Genomic DNA, 16060 nt, shown 5'->3' with positions numbered 1-16060 from the left:
TTTTGAATAGAGGAAAAATAAAGCAATAATTGATAAATTCATATAATATAAACATACACATAATATATTAAATAAATAAATATATACATACAACAAATACATACATAAATAACTTCATAAAATATTACTATATAAAAAAACTGCAATAGAAGAGCAAATAGTAATCTATGACTCAAACAGAGCAACCAGCAGGAGAGGCTTAAAGGTAAAGTGATTTTTCTAAGAAAAGGATTTTTCTAAGGAGTTTTGCAAGTACCTAGTTGCGACGCGACAACCATGAAAATTACTTAGAAGTACCAAAGCTGTTAAAAATATCTACATAAAGAGTACGATGCAAACTTGCTCAAATCTTTTTTTTTTTACAACACAGGGGGCAAGCGAGCATTCGGCTCACGTGATGTTAAGTGACTACCGCTGCCCATGATCACCCACAATACCAGCGGCATTGCAGGTATGCTGCCGGCTGTCGTATCGGTTCGGAAATACTGCTGCTGGAAGTTGATTCCAAAGAATGGTTGTGCGTGAAAGAAAGTGCCTTGAAAAACGCACGGTGGAAGACCGCCATTCGTCGAGATGATTGGGATGAAACTTTAGTTTGTGGCGGGTCGTACGGTGGTGAAAATCAGCAGCAGGTATCAATCCGAACAATTCCTCAGAACACTCCCCATGATAAATTCGATAGAAGATGCATAGAGATGCAACATCTCTGCGCAGTTTCAATGGATCAAGTCGGACAATAAGGCGTTGACTATCAATAATTCGAGCCGCCCGACTTTGAATGCGGTCTAACGGAAGGAGTTGGTACTGTGGCGCTCCTGCCCATAAGTGAGAACAGTATTCCTTATGCGGCCTGACTTGAGCTTTATATAATTTCAGGCGGTGTTCCGGCATGAAATACCGTCTCACCCTATTGAGCACTCCTAACTTCACTCAGAATGTAATAAGAAAAGTGTGATTGGTACTCAAGAGTTAATACCAACATTGTCAAGTGTTATGCTTCTAATTTTATAAATCCGTTGATTGTATCAAAGTTCATCAAAAGGTCACACCAAGTTTACACATCTGGCACTTCATTAGAGGAACGCGTGACCGGAATAAAAATATAATCGGATTCCTTCATCTGGAAACATCCCATGGGAATTCCATTACAAGCATCCATTATGTAATCATATTGGCGTCATTAAATCCTTTGTCGACTGCGACGATACAAATTTAATTTGACGCCCCATTAACTTTTTATTGCCTACCTTCTCAAGGTCAAGTTCACCGGAATCGTATTAGATGTGGGTAGTTAACAAAGTCTAGATAGATCTAGGGTTTATCCTGCCCTCTACGTATTACGGTCGTAAACTTCCCTGGATGAATAGAATGGTCTTGTAAAATAAATAGTTGTGTTTGATAGTTGCTTATATTTTTTAGAGGCGAAAAGAATCCCATTACTAGCAGATAAACGATTTTGGAAACCATCGTGGTTAATTCTAATTGAATTCATCACGATGAGCTAACTGACCTGCTTTCATCCACATCTGTCATCTCTCACTAGTGCCCTGCCATTGTATATCGATAACCTAGGAGAGATTACCATTCCATAATCATATATATAAAAGAAAATTACGCAAGCCTTTTTAATTGGGAGGAGAAGAATTGTTAGTAATTGGGACTTTAATTTCCATTGCTAGCAATATATGCTGTCAGATCGACGTCCACGCGGTTCCGCCGGGAAACCATCGTATCTAATTTATTGTTAAATTAATCACGAATAGCTAACTGGCCTGCGTTTTCATACTCACCAATTATCCCTCACTGGTGCCCATTCCATTATCATCCATTATAGAACTGAAGCTATCCGCACTATGTCATCCGACCATCGGGTTGGTGGTCTCTTGCGCAGCATTTTGTCTACTCGACAAAATTGTGCCCAAGAGACAAAAGAGCCTTGGTCTACCGTCTTTTAAATTTAGTCATCTATTTATACACGATTAGAAAGAACAAATTAAGAGGTTCGAAAAAGGGGTGGCAAAAGAAAGATTATCGATTTGAGAACCTTTTTTTGAGAACAGCCCACCTAATGGTAAGCGGTTATCGTAGCCTATGAATGCCTGCAATACCAGAGGTATTACGCGCGCATTGCCGACCCTGAAAAAACCTCTTTACCCCCCTTTTGAATAACCCCATGCTGTAGTCTCTTGGGAAAACTGCGGCAGGGAGCTCATTCCATAACCTGAGTGTTCGTGAGATAAAATATCTCTAAACCCGCGTTGTACGCGACTATTTAGGCTGTAGGGTATGAGGATGAACTCCCTGTTAAACTTTTTCTTTTTTTTAAGTCTGTTCAAAAATTGAGGTGCTTGCATCATCTATCTATCTCTATACCTATATGTATATAAAAGGTACTTGAGTTTATCTACATCATGAGATGTCTATGTTCACTCTCATGCCCCTCGTAATACATACAATTAAGTTATTTCACGATAAGGGCATCGCGGCTTAACCTCGCTAAACGCGAGTACTTGAAAAGTTAATAACGACATTTGACAAGCAATGCTTACACCTCTACGGGGAAAAGGCGTGACTAATGGCATAAAATAAATCCCTCTATGTTGTATTGTACGAAATTGTATCGTTAAAATGAAATGGTTCGTTTATTTTAATAAGTACGTTGACAGTCGTCGGGTTACAGCAATATATTATTTTTTTATTTTTTCCAAATTATTTTTTTTATTTTTTTTTTATTAACGATTTCCAGAAGAATTGGCTAAATGAATAAGAATATATTAGATTGAATAGTAATTAGATTTAAATAGTCAAAATAACATTATCATGGGTACTATGGGTTTTACAATATTTAATTACGTGTATAGTATTTTTTTATTTATTTATTTAACTCTTTATTGCACCATAAATAAAAATATACAATAACAAGTGAATAATTCAAATGAAATACAGTAACATAAATACAGATTGAAATATACACATAAAAGTACAAAAGGAGGTTTTATCGCTAGGGCGATCTCTTACAGACAACCTTTGGTTAAAGGAGAACAGATAGAAGTGGGCAGGTGATGCAAGAGTGAATTAATATTTTTTCGTGCATAAAATACAAAAACCTGTAATGCACAATAATATCAAATACATATAATTTATTAAACTACTTACTATAAAAATATATATAGATATATATGCACATATGCCAATCATTACCATTATATCACCTGGTAATTGTCTTTTGCTGGGCATAGGCCTCTCCCAAAAGGTGGGTTGCCACGGTTGGCAGGCGAATTGGCAGCCGCAGTTAAATTTTATCGATGTTTTAATAGAGTCGCCTATTCCTCAACCATTAAGTTCTCTTAGTCGCCTCTTACGACCCTCATGAAAAAGAAGGGGTAACCTATTCTATGCTGGGACCACACGACAACCAAAGTCAGGCTTTAGATGATGCTTTAAATATGCCAATAACTCAGTGAAAATATAAATAAATGAATACCCAACTATAAAATAATCTGCTAATGTTCAATAGTAAGTAGTATGTACATATAAAAAACCGACTAATAGATTAATGGTTCTTTTTTATTACAACTTAGAATGGCAAAAAAGCTGACGGCCCATCCGATGGAAAGTGGTAACCGTCGCCTATAGACATGAGCAGTACCATGCACATAACAGAGTATACGGTTTCGCCCATGATACCCCCATGCGTTGCCATTCCTGAGGACTCAGATGTTATTCCTCTGTACCCGGTAAATTCACTGCCATATCCCACCCTTCAAACCGAAACGCAGCCATGTAAACACGAATGGGACAGAGCTACCCAAGCAATCGACTTTTGTACAAAATCTCCCCCTGGTTCCATTTAGTTGCATTGAAACAAACTGACCATTTTTTTATTGTTTGAAGCCAATATATATATATATATATAATGTAAACATATAAATGTAGATTCACATTCGTGTTGGTCTTATAAAAAATTTCTGGAACTGAATCTTATGTTATCTTCGCTTCCTATAAATCTAAAAATATTTTTATTTTCTGATACCTAATATGTAATAACGAAATGTAGTCACCTAGTCAATCCATTTCATAATACAACGCTGATGTAACTGTTAAAGTTCACGGAACACGTAAAGTGGGACGACGGCGTGTCATATTGAGATTGATCGATATGATGTTAGGTTTCTTTTCACTAGATAAAGAAATATAATTTTATTTAGCTCCCATTTCCTTGAACGGGAAGATAAAAGCCTTAAAAGACCGGTTCGTTCTTGGGAAAGATATTAAGTCTCAATCCAGAGTTATAGGATATTTTTCAGATAAAACATATAAAGAATTATGTCAGAAGATAGAGAAATTATTTCCGTTTATAGTAAATATATAACACTTATATAAGTAAACGACTTTTGTACAAAGTCTCCCTCTGGTATATATTACCAGAGGGAGACTTTGTACAAAAGTCGTTTGCTTGGGCACCTCTGTCACATTCGTGTTTTAACCGTGAAGCAGTTGTGTTTGCATGGCTGTGTTTCGGTTTGAAGGGTGGGATATGGCAGTAATTTTACAAAGTAAAAAGAAATAACACCTGAGTCCTCAGGAATAGCAACGCATGGGGGTATCATGGGCGAAACAGTATACTCTGTTATGTCCATAGTACTGCTCATGTCTATAGGCGACGGTTACCACTTTCCATCAGGGCCGTCAGTTTGTTTGCCATTCTAAGTTGCATAAGAAACTTATAAGATATATCTTTCAATGCAAAGTGATTCATACTTCAGTGTGGTTTTCTCTTTAGACGTTGATAATGAATAATATTATAGCATAACTAAATATAATTCTAATAAATACTAGCACACTCAATAACTTGTATAACAGATTGTGTTTTAAGGAATTGTTCAAAATGATCCCTTTTACATTCCTTTCCTATTACTGCTCGCCTTCGACAAGGAATTCATCCTCACACGCTATAAAATACATGGTCGTGTAAAGTCCGGTTTCACAAGAGTTTCCTTCTGTGAATGCTTAGGTTATGCAATGAGCCTGCCAATTTTCCTACAGAGTTCTTAAAAAAATGCATAATGAGGTTACTTCATTGTTGCCGACTGTGAAACAAGTGACTTCTTTGGTGTTGTGTCCTTAGTCTACCATCCATATGGCTTCCAGAGACTACCATCACGTAATTTACAGTAGTAATAAATGTCAAAGTCAAACATACAGCCCGTATACTTCTTTGGATCTGAACGCTGGCCTGTAAGTAGTAAAAATAACGGATAAGAGACGACCTCATACAACTACATCTATTTCAAAATATGAATGTTAAAATGGATATATGTATGACAAGAATGGATAAAATAAAAAATTAATATATAAAAGGAAGTTTGAAAGTAACGCCAATGACAGAGAAATTGAGAATTAATAATTTGTCGTGGCTTGGACAGGTGGGATACGCTGGGAAGATGAGAATATAGTAAGAAAGATCATACGTTTCTTACTACGATTTCATCTTGGGTTTTGCCAATAGCTTCCATGCTCGACAGGTGGATTTGCAACCGCAGTTAAGCTTCTGTAATATTTTAAGAGGAACGCTGCTACCAATCTCTCGACCATTAAGTTGCCTTACTTTTGCCCTTGCCCATTCTATACCGGGACCACACATCTATTTCACTGATATACACAGCGCCAATTCGACCTAAAATTTTATAAATAGCAGGTGGCAGCAGTGTATCCAGTTAAGAAGTAACTAAATCCACGATAAGCGGTTATCCTAATGGAATCAAGTTTACTCTTTTATGAAGTATAAAATGTTGAAAGCATTATTTGGTATAAGATCTAATTTCTCATATATATTGACAAACTCCTTTATGAAATACGTACCTATATATACATATGATTTTTTATTTCATAAAGCTTATTGTACTATTTAGGAAGTGCTCTGAAGAATTATTCGGATTGATACCTGCTGCAGAACCCGCCACAAACTAAAGTTCCATCCCGATCATCTGGATGAGTAGCGGTCCTCCACAGTACGTTTTTCAAGGCACTTTATTCCACGCATAACCACTTTTTGGTATCAACTTCCGGCAACGGTATTTCTGAACCGATATGACATCTTAACGTTCAAAAGCATATTCCTTTTTAAAAGGCCAGCAGCACAACTGCAATGCCGTTGGTGTTGCGGGTGATCATGGGCGGCGGTAGTCACTTACCATCAGGTGAACTGCATGGATTTGTACTCCTGTATTATAAAAAAAAATATTAAAAATGTTAAATATTTTATTAGATATTTTATTGATTACTTCACTAGTGGACAGTTAACAGTTGATGGAATACCAATATATTATAATAATGTTTTTTTTTCTATGATCTATGATTTCCTTCCGTGATGTCCTATTTTTTTTTTTCTGTTCCTCGCCGCCAATGCAACAATACTATAAGACGCCACCTGTACGTACGAGTATATTCGCAACAAGTCGGGTCCCGTGGCCTAGTTCATTGGCCTGACCCACTTCTAACGCCATACGCCCCGCACCCCGCGCCCCCTCGCCCCACGCTCCGCACCCCGGGCCCGCCGGCCAGCACAGCCAGACCCCAGGCCTGTTCGAACGTCCACAATTGCATTTTATTAACCGCCTTCAGAAAGTATACAAATTCTTAATTCGACCATATGGTATTTCGACCAGTAATTTTTTTTTTTATTTTTTTATCCGTGCAAATACGAATAGACGACAAAATGTGTCTTAGATATAGTACACTAAAATTAAACGTCATTTCAACTATTATCCGTCTACTGCTGGACAAAGATCTCCCCCATAGACAGCCATAAGGAACGGTCCTGAGCCACCTGCATGCACTGACTCCCTGCAATGCATTTGAGAGGTCGTCACTCATGTTCATGGGGGGAAAGGGATTGTTAGTAATGGAGACTGAGAATCCCATTGCTAGCAATATACCCAACCAGGTCGACCTCCTCGCGGTTTCCCCTGCAAAATATCACGGTTAATTCCTGATGAATTCATCATGATGGGCTAACTGGCCTGTTTCAAAAAAAAAAGAAAAAAAACCTCATGTTCATGGTACTGCTCATGTCTTTAGGCGACGTTTACTACTTTCCATCAGGTGGGTCGTCAGCTTGTTTGCCATTCTAAGTTGTATATAAAAAAAAGTTCATAATAGATATTTTATAAACAGGCATAATACCCTAGTCCTCTGGAATGGCAACGCATAGGGAGTATCGTGGGCGAAACAGTATACTCTGTTATGTTCATGGTACTGCTCATGTCTATAGGCGACGGTTACCACTTTCCATCAGGTGGACCGTCAGCTTGTTTGCCATTCTAAGTTGCTTAAAAAAAAGTTATTTCTGTAACGTAACCTCGAAAAATCGATCTGACTGAGAACCTTTTAAGCTTGTCCTACTTTTTTTTATTTTGTATATCACATCAGAAGCAGAAGTACCTCAAAGGAGTTACGGGGCCGCCTGAAAATCAGCGCTATATAGCGCACATCTCGCTGGAGGTGTGCATATGTAGCAACAGCTGAGGCGGCTCCAGCGACCAGCAAAATGAATTGATTTTTTTTTTCTTTTTATTGTTTATTTTTTTTTATATATTATTAGTGGCAATAAAGATTATCTATCTATCTATCTACCTTACTTAATATATTAAAAATATAATTAGACAATGTTTGTCTGTAACATATATTTAACAAAAAATGATAAGAGGGTTCTTAGTCAATAGATGCTAAAACAATATCTTTTTGAAAATTTTGTCTGTCTGGCTGTCTGTATTTGCGTACCAATACCAAGCGAAAACTACTACACCAAATAGGTGCATCCTTTTCACAATTGTATTCCTGAAGGTTTATCATGATACACCATCTAGAAAACGGTGCATTTAATTGATTTACCTATTTCCGAAATACATGCTGCCAAATGAAATAAAGCTAGTAAATAATATGATTATTTTAAAACAATATTTTTATTAAATTATTAATCCTTCATTTAATTTTAATGCCTAATCACGTAACATAATTCGAAGTCACGCAAATTATTTACTCACGGATCAAAGTGTCTTCAATAGTTCAAAACTTCGAGCTTTGCTACTTAACTACTTCCGCTATCGAGTAAAGCGCGCACAAGATCATATACATCTAGATAGAGCATCGAAAAATAAAGGCTTTGCCGAAAACAGATCAACTTTATTTGTGTGCGAATGAATAGTCTTATTTGTAAAAAGTCAAAATTACATATCCTACTAGCTAGTAAAATATATAATTTAAACTTTTGTAATAAGTAGGAGAAATATATATTGTTAGGTTAAGTTAAAAATTTAAAAAAGAATACAAAATTCTCACGTCTACATTATAAAGAATGGATAAATAGTGTATAATGATTCATAATGGTGCTTATCTTCACCGATTATTTAGATCACAATCTGAAGATAAATTGAAAACAAACAATACATATTGACTGCTTCTTTTTCTAATTTATTTTGTTTTAAGAAAGATACGTGTGACTTTTGGACGTTTGAATTTTGACGCGTTTTTAATACTCGTTACTCTATCTACATGACCTAAGAAGCGCACGTCGTTGGAATCCCAAGGCCAGGAGAGCAGAGATCCGTTTACCCTGGTCGACGTCTACTGCATAATAAACCGGTTTTTCCCTTACCCGGGTAGTTTAATGTATAACACAACGCTACTGTCGGCTATTGTTTGCGAAAATTAAATTATAATACCGGTTTAGTGAAATATAATTGCTCTCTGGATTACTAAAGGGTCATAGTTGAAGTTTGAACGCTTTCACCTCTAAAGGATTTATTTTAGTGTAGAGCACATTTGGGATCGGTTGAAGGTTTATGACCCAAATACAATATAAAGTGAATAGGGGAAGGGATTATTTGTAACGGGGTATAGCAACCCCATATCCCATTGTCAGCAATATACTCTGTTAGTTCAGTCTCCACGCAGTCTCTCAAGTGAAACTGTCAAGGTTAATTCCTCATGATAAGGAATAATCCCCTTGCAGTTTCCCATGGAGCTATTGTAGTTAATTCCTGATGAGATCTGCAGGAATTAACTGCGGTAGATTGTAGGCTTTCACGACTCTTCATTATGGGTTAATTTAACTGGCTTCATCTTCGCCTATCATCCCTTACTGATGTAAAGCCTGCGTAAATCAATAATGAAGAATGGCAACTCAATTCTTTTCTCATGCAATATAAAATAAAGACTTTATTTTGTTATGTTACTATTATATCATTCATTAACTGAAGTAGTTGCCACGCTTGACAGGTGGAATGCTTGGCAGTTAGGCTTTGAAGATGTTTTAAAAGGGACGCTGCTGCCCATCCTTTAAGGTTCCTTAGTCGCTTTTTTTTTATACAACTTAGAATGGCAAACAAGCTGACGGCCCACCTGATAGAAAGTGGTAACCCTCGCCTATAAACATGAGCAGTACCATGGACACAACAGAGTATACTGTTTCGCCCATGGTACCCCCCATGCGTTGCCATTCCTGAGGACTCAGGTGTTATTCTTCCGTACCCTGTAAATTCACGCCATATCCCACCCTTTAAATCGAAACACAGCCATGCAAACACAACTGCTTCACGGTTGAAACACGAATGGGACAGAGGTACCCAAGCAATCGACTTTTGTACAAAGTCTCCCTCTGGTAAAACCCGCTTCTAACAACACTCGCGGGAAATAAAGGGTTAACCCGTTCTATGCCCGGATCTCAAGTAAGATATTATAGTTGTGTGAAATTAGCTCGTCTAAATATAGCTTATTATTATTACCTTTTTTTTCTAAAAGTGCAAGTGAGAAAAATGCTCAAAATAAGTACTAGTCTAAACCATCTGGCCAGTATACTATTATAGATAGATAGATAGATACTCTTTATTGTTACCTCCAAATAATTTCAATAGTAAACTTATTATAAATATAAATAATTACAAGAAATAATCACAATGAGAAAACAATGGGCGACCTTATCGCTAAGAGCGATCTCTTCCAGGCAACCTTTGGATGGAGAGGAGTAATTATAAACAATTTGGTAGGAGGCATGATAAAAAAATTTCTCAGTTCTAGATATTATATATCGCCTCCTACATAGATCCTCAGTACACAGTTATGAAAATTAGACAATTCTTGTACCACCTTGAAAAAAGTTATTAAGAGGGCGGCTAGCTGTAAACAAGCCCTGTGTAGCTGTACACATTGCACTGGGACATTCAGAGCATCAAAAATTTCAAAATTCAAATAGACTTGTTTAGAAGAATTTTTGAATCGTCATTTTTTTTAAACTACTACAGTGTTCAGAAGATTTTTATACATCACATCACACAACCACTCTTTGGAATCAACTTCCAGCAGCAGTATTTCCGAACTGATACGACAACATAACCTTCAAGAAAAGAGCATATTCCTTTTTAAAAGGCCGGCAGCACACCTGCAATGCCGTAGGTGTTGTGGGTGACCATGGGCGGCGGTAGTCACTTACCATCAGGTGAGCCGAATGCTCGTTTGCCCCCTGTGTTGTAAAAAAAAATACACTTAGAAGAACCTCCGAGAAACTCAACAGTTACTCTTTTAAATCACTGTTAACATTATGTGTATTTATTTAAATATACTATCTAAAATTACGCGGTCGTTAAAAAGCCCGTGCACGATCGACTAACACCATGCACGTTTGTCATTTAAGCAATCGTTTTTTGTGTTTAAAACTTATTAAAATGCAGATCCAAAATGTCCTTCGGTATTTTATTATAACATTTAATGCACATAAAAGACCTATTAACTTTTTCTAAACAATACTTCGGAACAGCAAGTTTGAGTTTGTATCTAGTGTTAAGATTATGAAGATCGCTGTTTTTAAGAAACAGTTGAAGATTCTTGCGTATATACAAAACGTTTGCGTGTATTTACTGTGAAGTTACGGTGAGATTAGTTGCTTCCTTAAATTTCTCTCTTAATGATTCACAACTTCCCATGGAATAAATTGCATCAGCTGAGATAGTACCTTTTGCCTAATATAAGACGCTTCTTATACATAATATCTATGTATTTTCTGTTGTAACTACGTGTTTTTCTGACTAGCTAAAATATACTTCGTTAAACCTTTTTAACGATAATCAACAAAAACAACTTGAAAATAGTATTTCAACCTCTGTTAACCGTGAACGTTTAAACTTTAGAAAGCATCGTAAAAACAAATATCTCCCTGCGACACTCGACACCGATTCATAATAAATGTAGAGTGCTAATTTTGTTGGCATTAATCTAATAGTAATTCTAGAAACATCTGGCTTGATTGTCTAAGCGATTACCCGATTAGCACGTTAATATTACAACGACTCTTATCCATTACTAGCTTTAACCCGCGACTTGGTCTGCGTGACCGGGATATCTTAGTAGACCAGGATAAATCCCTACCAAAGACTTTGCACAAATGTCGTTTGCTTGGACACCTCTGGGTTCCATTCGTGTTTCTTCCGTGAAGCAGTTGTGCTTGCATGGTTGTGTTTCGGTTTGAAGGATGGGATATGGCAGTGAATTTACAGGGTACCGAGGAATAACACCTGAGGCCTCAGGAATGGCAACGCTTAGGGAGTATCATAGGTGAAACAGTATACTCTGTTACGTCCATAGTATTGTTCATGTCTATAGGCGACGGTTACCACTTTCTATCAGGTGGGCCGTCAGCTTTAAAAATAAAATTTGCCTGAGCTGTTAAAATATCTGGATGTAACAAACAAACACACTTTCATATTTATAATATTGATAAGGCTATTGTGTATGTGGACATCAGAATCTAACGTATGACATACGATGACATTATACCACTTTTTGCGACATGAAAATGGAATGATAATCCCGCTTTTGTACAAGCGGGGTTACCAATCCATTATCACTTCATAAAAAAGCCAGTCAAGCACGAGTCGAACTTGCCCAACGAGAGTTCTGTACAAAATCATCTAATTTAAATTTTTTAGATGACTTCAATTGTTCAAATTTAACAGTTATTTTAGGGGCATTTGACGGACAAAACTGAAAATGTCCTATCGAATAAAAAATATTTTTTTAACTCGATTTATAAATGATGTAGTTCTGACATAACAAATATAAAAAATGTTGTAATTAGTTAAAAAAGAATTGAAGCTTTAAAAATAGGTAAGAATTCTGAGTTTGAATGCTTTCTATGTCTATTAAATTTAATCGTACCTAAGAACAAGGAATTACATAGAAGAAGTGATAGAAGATACACAATCAGTTGCTATTTTTGCTAATTTATAGCAAGCTAGTGTATAGAAAATGTTATACGGCCGTATAACCCTACCAAATTCAGATACAACCTGCTTGCACACTGTCTACATAAACTGTGTCGAATATATAATCTAGTAATGTAAAATTTGTCATTGACAAATAATTGACATATCAAACATTTTCTATACACTAGCCTACTATGAATTGAGAAAAATAGCAACTGATGGTGTATCCTTCGTCCTCTTATTTCTAATTAAATTTGCATAGGAAGAAAGGAGACAACCATATGATTTACAGTTTTTTTTATTTTATCATTCCTTCTATGTAATTCCTTGTTCTTACATCCGTACTAGTTACGAGACATTCGAAGTTAACCGCAGAAATAACTTATAACTAAATCACTGTTTAATTCAATAATACATATTTACTGACATTGACATAGATATATTAGCAATAAATAAATTAAGAACGTATAAAACTGTCAACGTTGGCAAGTTCATAAATAAAGGCATACTAATAACCAATTAGACGTATTGATAGTCGATATTGTAACGAAAACTATAAGTGTTAGAGTTGTTTTTCTAATGGATTAATAATAGCTTATAGCAAGCGTACATTTGACTCGTTAGTAATTTATCGGTACGTGAGCATTATGTGTCAGACATTAGTGACCTTTACGCATGATTGTGTTACTTGAATGAATGATTATATATTATTAGATACAGCTTTAATGTTACTACCTTAGAATATATGGATAGATTGTTTCCATACAAATACTCTGTTATAAATAGGTTTCAACTTATACTATATATATATATATATATATATATACACATATGTTTTATGACACAAAAAACTTGAGCCTACCACACTTACATAGCGCATATCAAGCTATCAAGTTAATATGGGAACCACAATTTTTTTTATTATTTTTTAACTATAACTAGAACTATAGACACTGAATCATCAAAAGTACAGATTGCTCCTAGTACTTGCTGAGGGAGGGGGGTCGACCTCCACATGGTTCTTCCTGGAAACTGTTTAAAAGAAAATTATTATATATTTAGTATAAATGGCTCAAAATCGGTCCTAATGGCAAAATTAACACGAGTTTTAGACCAACAGCAAACTAACGTCTATATATAGTCTAATTTAGAAGTTTTTGCTACTCACATCTCTATTTACTATACCTATTTCTTTTTATTCTACCATCATACTATGAATTTTCAGTTCTGAGCTCTTTTTAAATCGATTTTATTCCAGTCGATTATTGTTCACTCGAGTTTTAAGTTCAATTAATATTTATACATAATTCATTTTACCAAAAAAACTCAGCCAACTTTGAAATTAGAATTCATAAACAAATTATAGTTCCATACACCTTCAGAAGCCTGGTATATAGAACAATAAGTTCACCGGGTCAAGGCCCCGTAATATGGGTTACCAATAAATCAAAACAATCTCGTGCAATAACTGGCCGTCATTAAAATCGTATTATTTATTCATTAATCGGACTTCTAAATTTAATCGATACAGCTAAAGCCGAATGCAACTCTTCCTTATTGCGACATACGGAAATTGCGGCTCTATAGCTGTGATTTTATGATACAAATTTAATTGGAAAGCGCCGTGTCATTTCCGACTTTTGTATTGTAATGCATTCGGCCGGGGCAAGGCCACGGGTGAGTAGAACGGATAGATGTGTGGGATTGTTGTTGTTAGAGAGAGAGGGGCATAAGGAATGCAAGGCTAAAGGGTCGCAGGTAGAGTCGTCGTACAGTGACCTGACCTAGTTTTGGATGCAGGCCAACGTGTAAATATTGATTTTGTGACCTGCTTCACTTGTTGCTCAGGTATGGGGATTTTTAAAGATGCCTTCGCCTTTTTCGTAGTGCCTTACGAGTACCTTCATATTTCTGATGAACAGTCTTCGTGCAACATGCAGGAATACCCAAATATCTTGTTGCTTTGTAAGACTTCTAAGTTTATACAGGTATTGATAGAAGATGTAGTATTTTTTTAAACACAGGGGGCAAACGAGCATGCGGCTCACCTGATGGTAAGTGACTACCGCCGCCCATGATCACCCACAACACCAGCGGCATTGCAGGTGTGCTGCCGACCTTTTAAAAAGGAATATGCTCTTTAGAAGTAGAAGGAGATTTGGCTAAATCTTCTTAAATACTCATCAACAAGGAACTATCATTTTTTTTATACAATTTAGAATGGGAACAAACTGACGGCTCACCAGATGGAAAGCGGTAACCATCTCCTATAGACATAAGCAGTACCATGGACATAACAGAGTATACTGTTTCGCCCATGATACCCGCCATGCGTTGCCATTCCTGAGGACTCGGAATAAATATCTCCTATCATAAAAATCAAGTGCATAGAAATTGATTAGACTCATAAAGTAACTTCTTGTTTCAGCTTGGGTGCTTGGATGGCTGATGTGTAAAACGGTCCCGTACGTGCAAGGGTTGTCGGTCGCCGCATCCGTCTATAGTTTAGTCGCTGTCTCGCTTGACAGGTAAGTGGAAACTTACAATACATATACACTTCCAATCGCTAGCAATATTCCCCATCAGGTCGACCCCCACGTGGTCCGTACTGGAAACCATCGTGCTGAATTCCAGGTGTATTCATCACGACGGGCTAACTGACCTGCTCTTTCATCCTCACCTATCATCCGTCACTGGTGTCCAGCCGGTTAATACCGTTCACGCAGGCGGGGTTACCATTCCATTATCATCCATTAAAAAAAATAGATGTACACTAGGAATGGGTAATATATAGCAAAATATATATATTTAAATTATAATATTATTATAAGTAGTATCCCATTAACGATATAATAATAGTCTGTTATCCAAAAAATAATATTAGATAACAGACTTCGTACATATTCGAAAATATATCCGATCGATATAGGCGATGTCGAAATGGTTGAAGACTTTTTTCTGCCATCAATGACTAGAAAAACGCGATATATAGATATCGGATTGGTATCCATATATCCATCTTCTATTCTTACCGTATATAGAGTAAGAAACAAACTTCTTATGAAACTAAAGCTTACATTCTTAAAACTAAAGCTGGTAAGCTAGAAGCTTATCTGAATTTTTGAAGGGATTATCGTATTTGTTTCTACATTGTCCGCATTTAATATTATTGTCAATTATGCTATTACAAATTGGTATACTTTTCTTCCACCATAAGTATATTTGCCATAAATATTATGAAAACCTTATTATAGATTTTAAGTTGCCATATCAAATAATACTAGTTTCAACGCTTTGAAAGAAGACTAGCGATATAAATCTATCTATCCTATTTAAGAGCTGCGCTCTTGTCGGTGGAGCTCTTGCCAGTCACTACAATTTTCAGCGAGTCTCTTCACCTCTTGATATGACACGACACCAACTCCTTCCTTGATCTGCCTGATGTAATTATGTCTCGGTCTCTCTCTCCCCCTCCTTCCTTCTATCTTACCCTCTATTATAATGTTCATAAGTTCGTCGTGTCGTATCAAGTGTCCCAACATTAATGACATAAATAGGTACAAAAAAAAAATATTTATTTGTACTATTGTTTTATTATGGAATTTCGCGACTGGCTCTTTGCCACAAGAGAATATCAGTGTTTTGCTTTTTTAAGAGCAAAACAATAAACTGAGTTGTGACCATTTTGTTCTTTTTTTATATGCATTCTTTTATCTCTTTTTACTGTGTATGTCTGTATTATGTGTATGTTTGTATTGTTATTTGTGTGTTGTAAGTAATGCAAATGAATTATCTATTTATGT

The 16060-nt window shown here is 36.2% G+C and overlaps 1 protein-coding gene across 1 annotated transcript in view; it reads left to right on the top strand.

The window, feature by feature from the left end:
- LOC113516388 (neuropeptide SIFamide receptor) overlaps positions 1 to 16060 on the top strand; it is a 195021-nt gene that overhangs the window by 79167 nt on the left and 99794 nt on the right. The window contains exon 2 of the mRNA XM_052898523.1: positions 14686 to 14785. Within this exon, the coding sequence (XP_052754483.1) occupies positions 14686 to 14785 (100 nt within the window). The remainder of the gene's footprint in view (positions 1 to 14685; positions 14786 to 16060) is intronic.

The sequence above is a fragment of the Galleria mellonella genome, unplaced genomic scaffold, assembly GCF_026898425.1.
Source record: "Galleria mellonella isolate WM207_F2 unplaced genomic scaffold, CSIRO_AGI_GalMel_v1 utg44, whole genome shotgun sequence".
Lineage (NCBI taxonomy): Eukaryota > Metazoa > Arthropoda > Insecta > Lepidoptera > Pyralidae > Galleria > Galleria mellonella.
The sequence above is the reverse complement of the archived record's forward strand: the minus strand, read 5'-3'. Positions and strand labels throughout refer to the sequence as shown.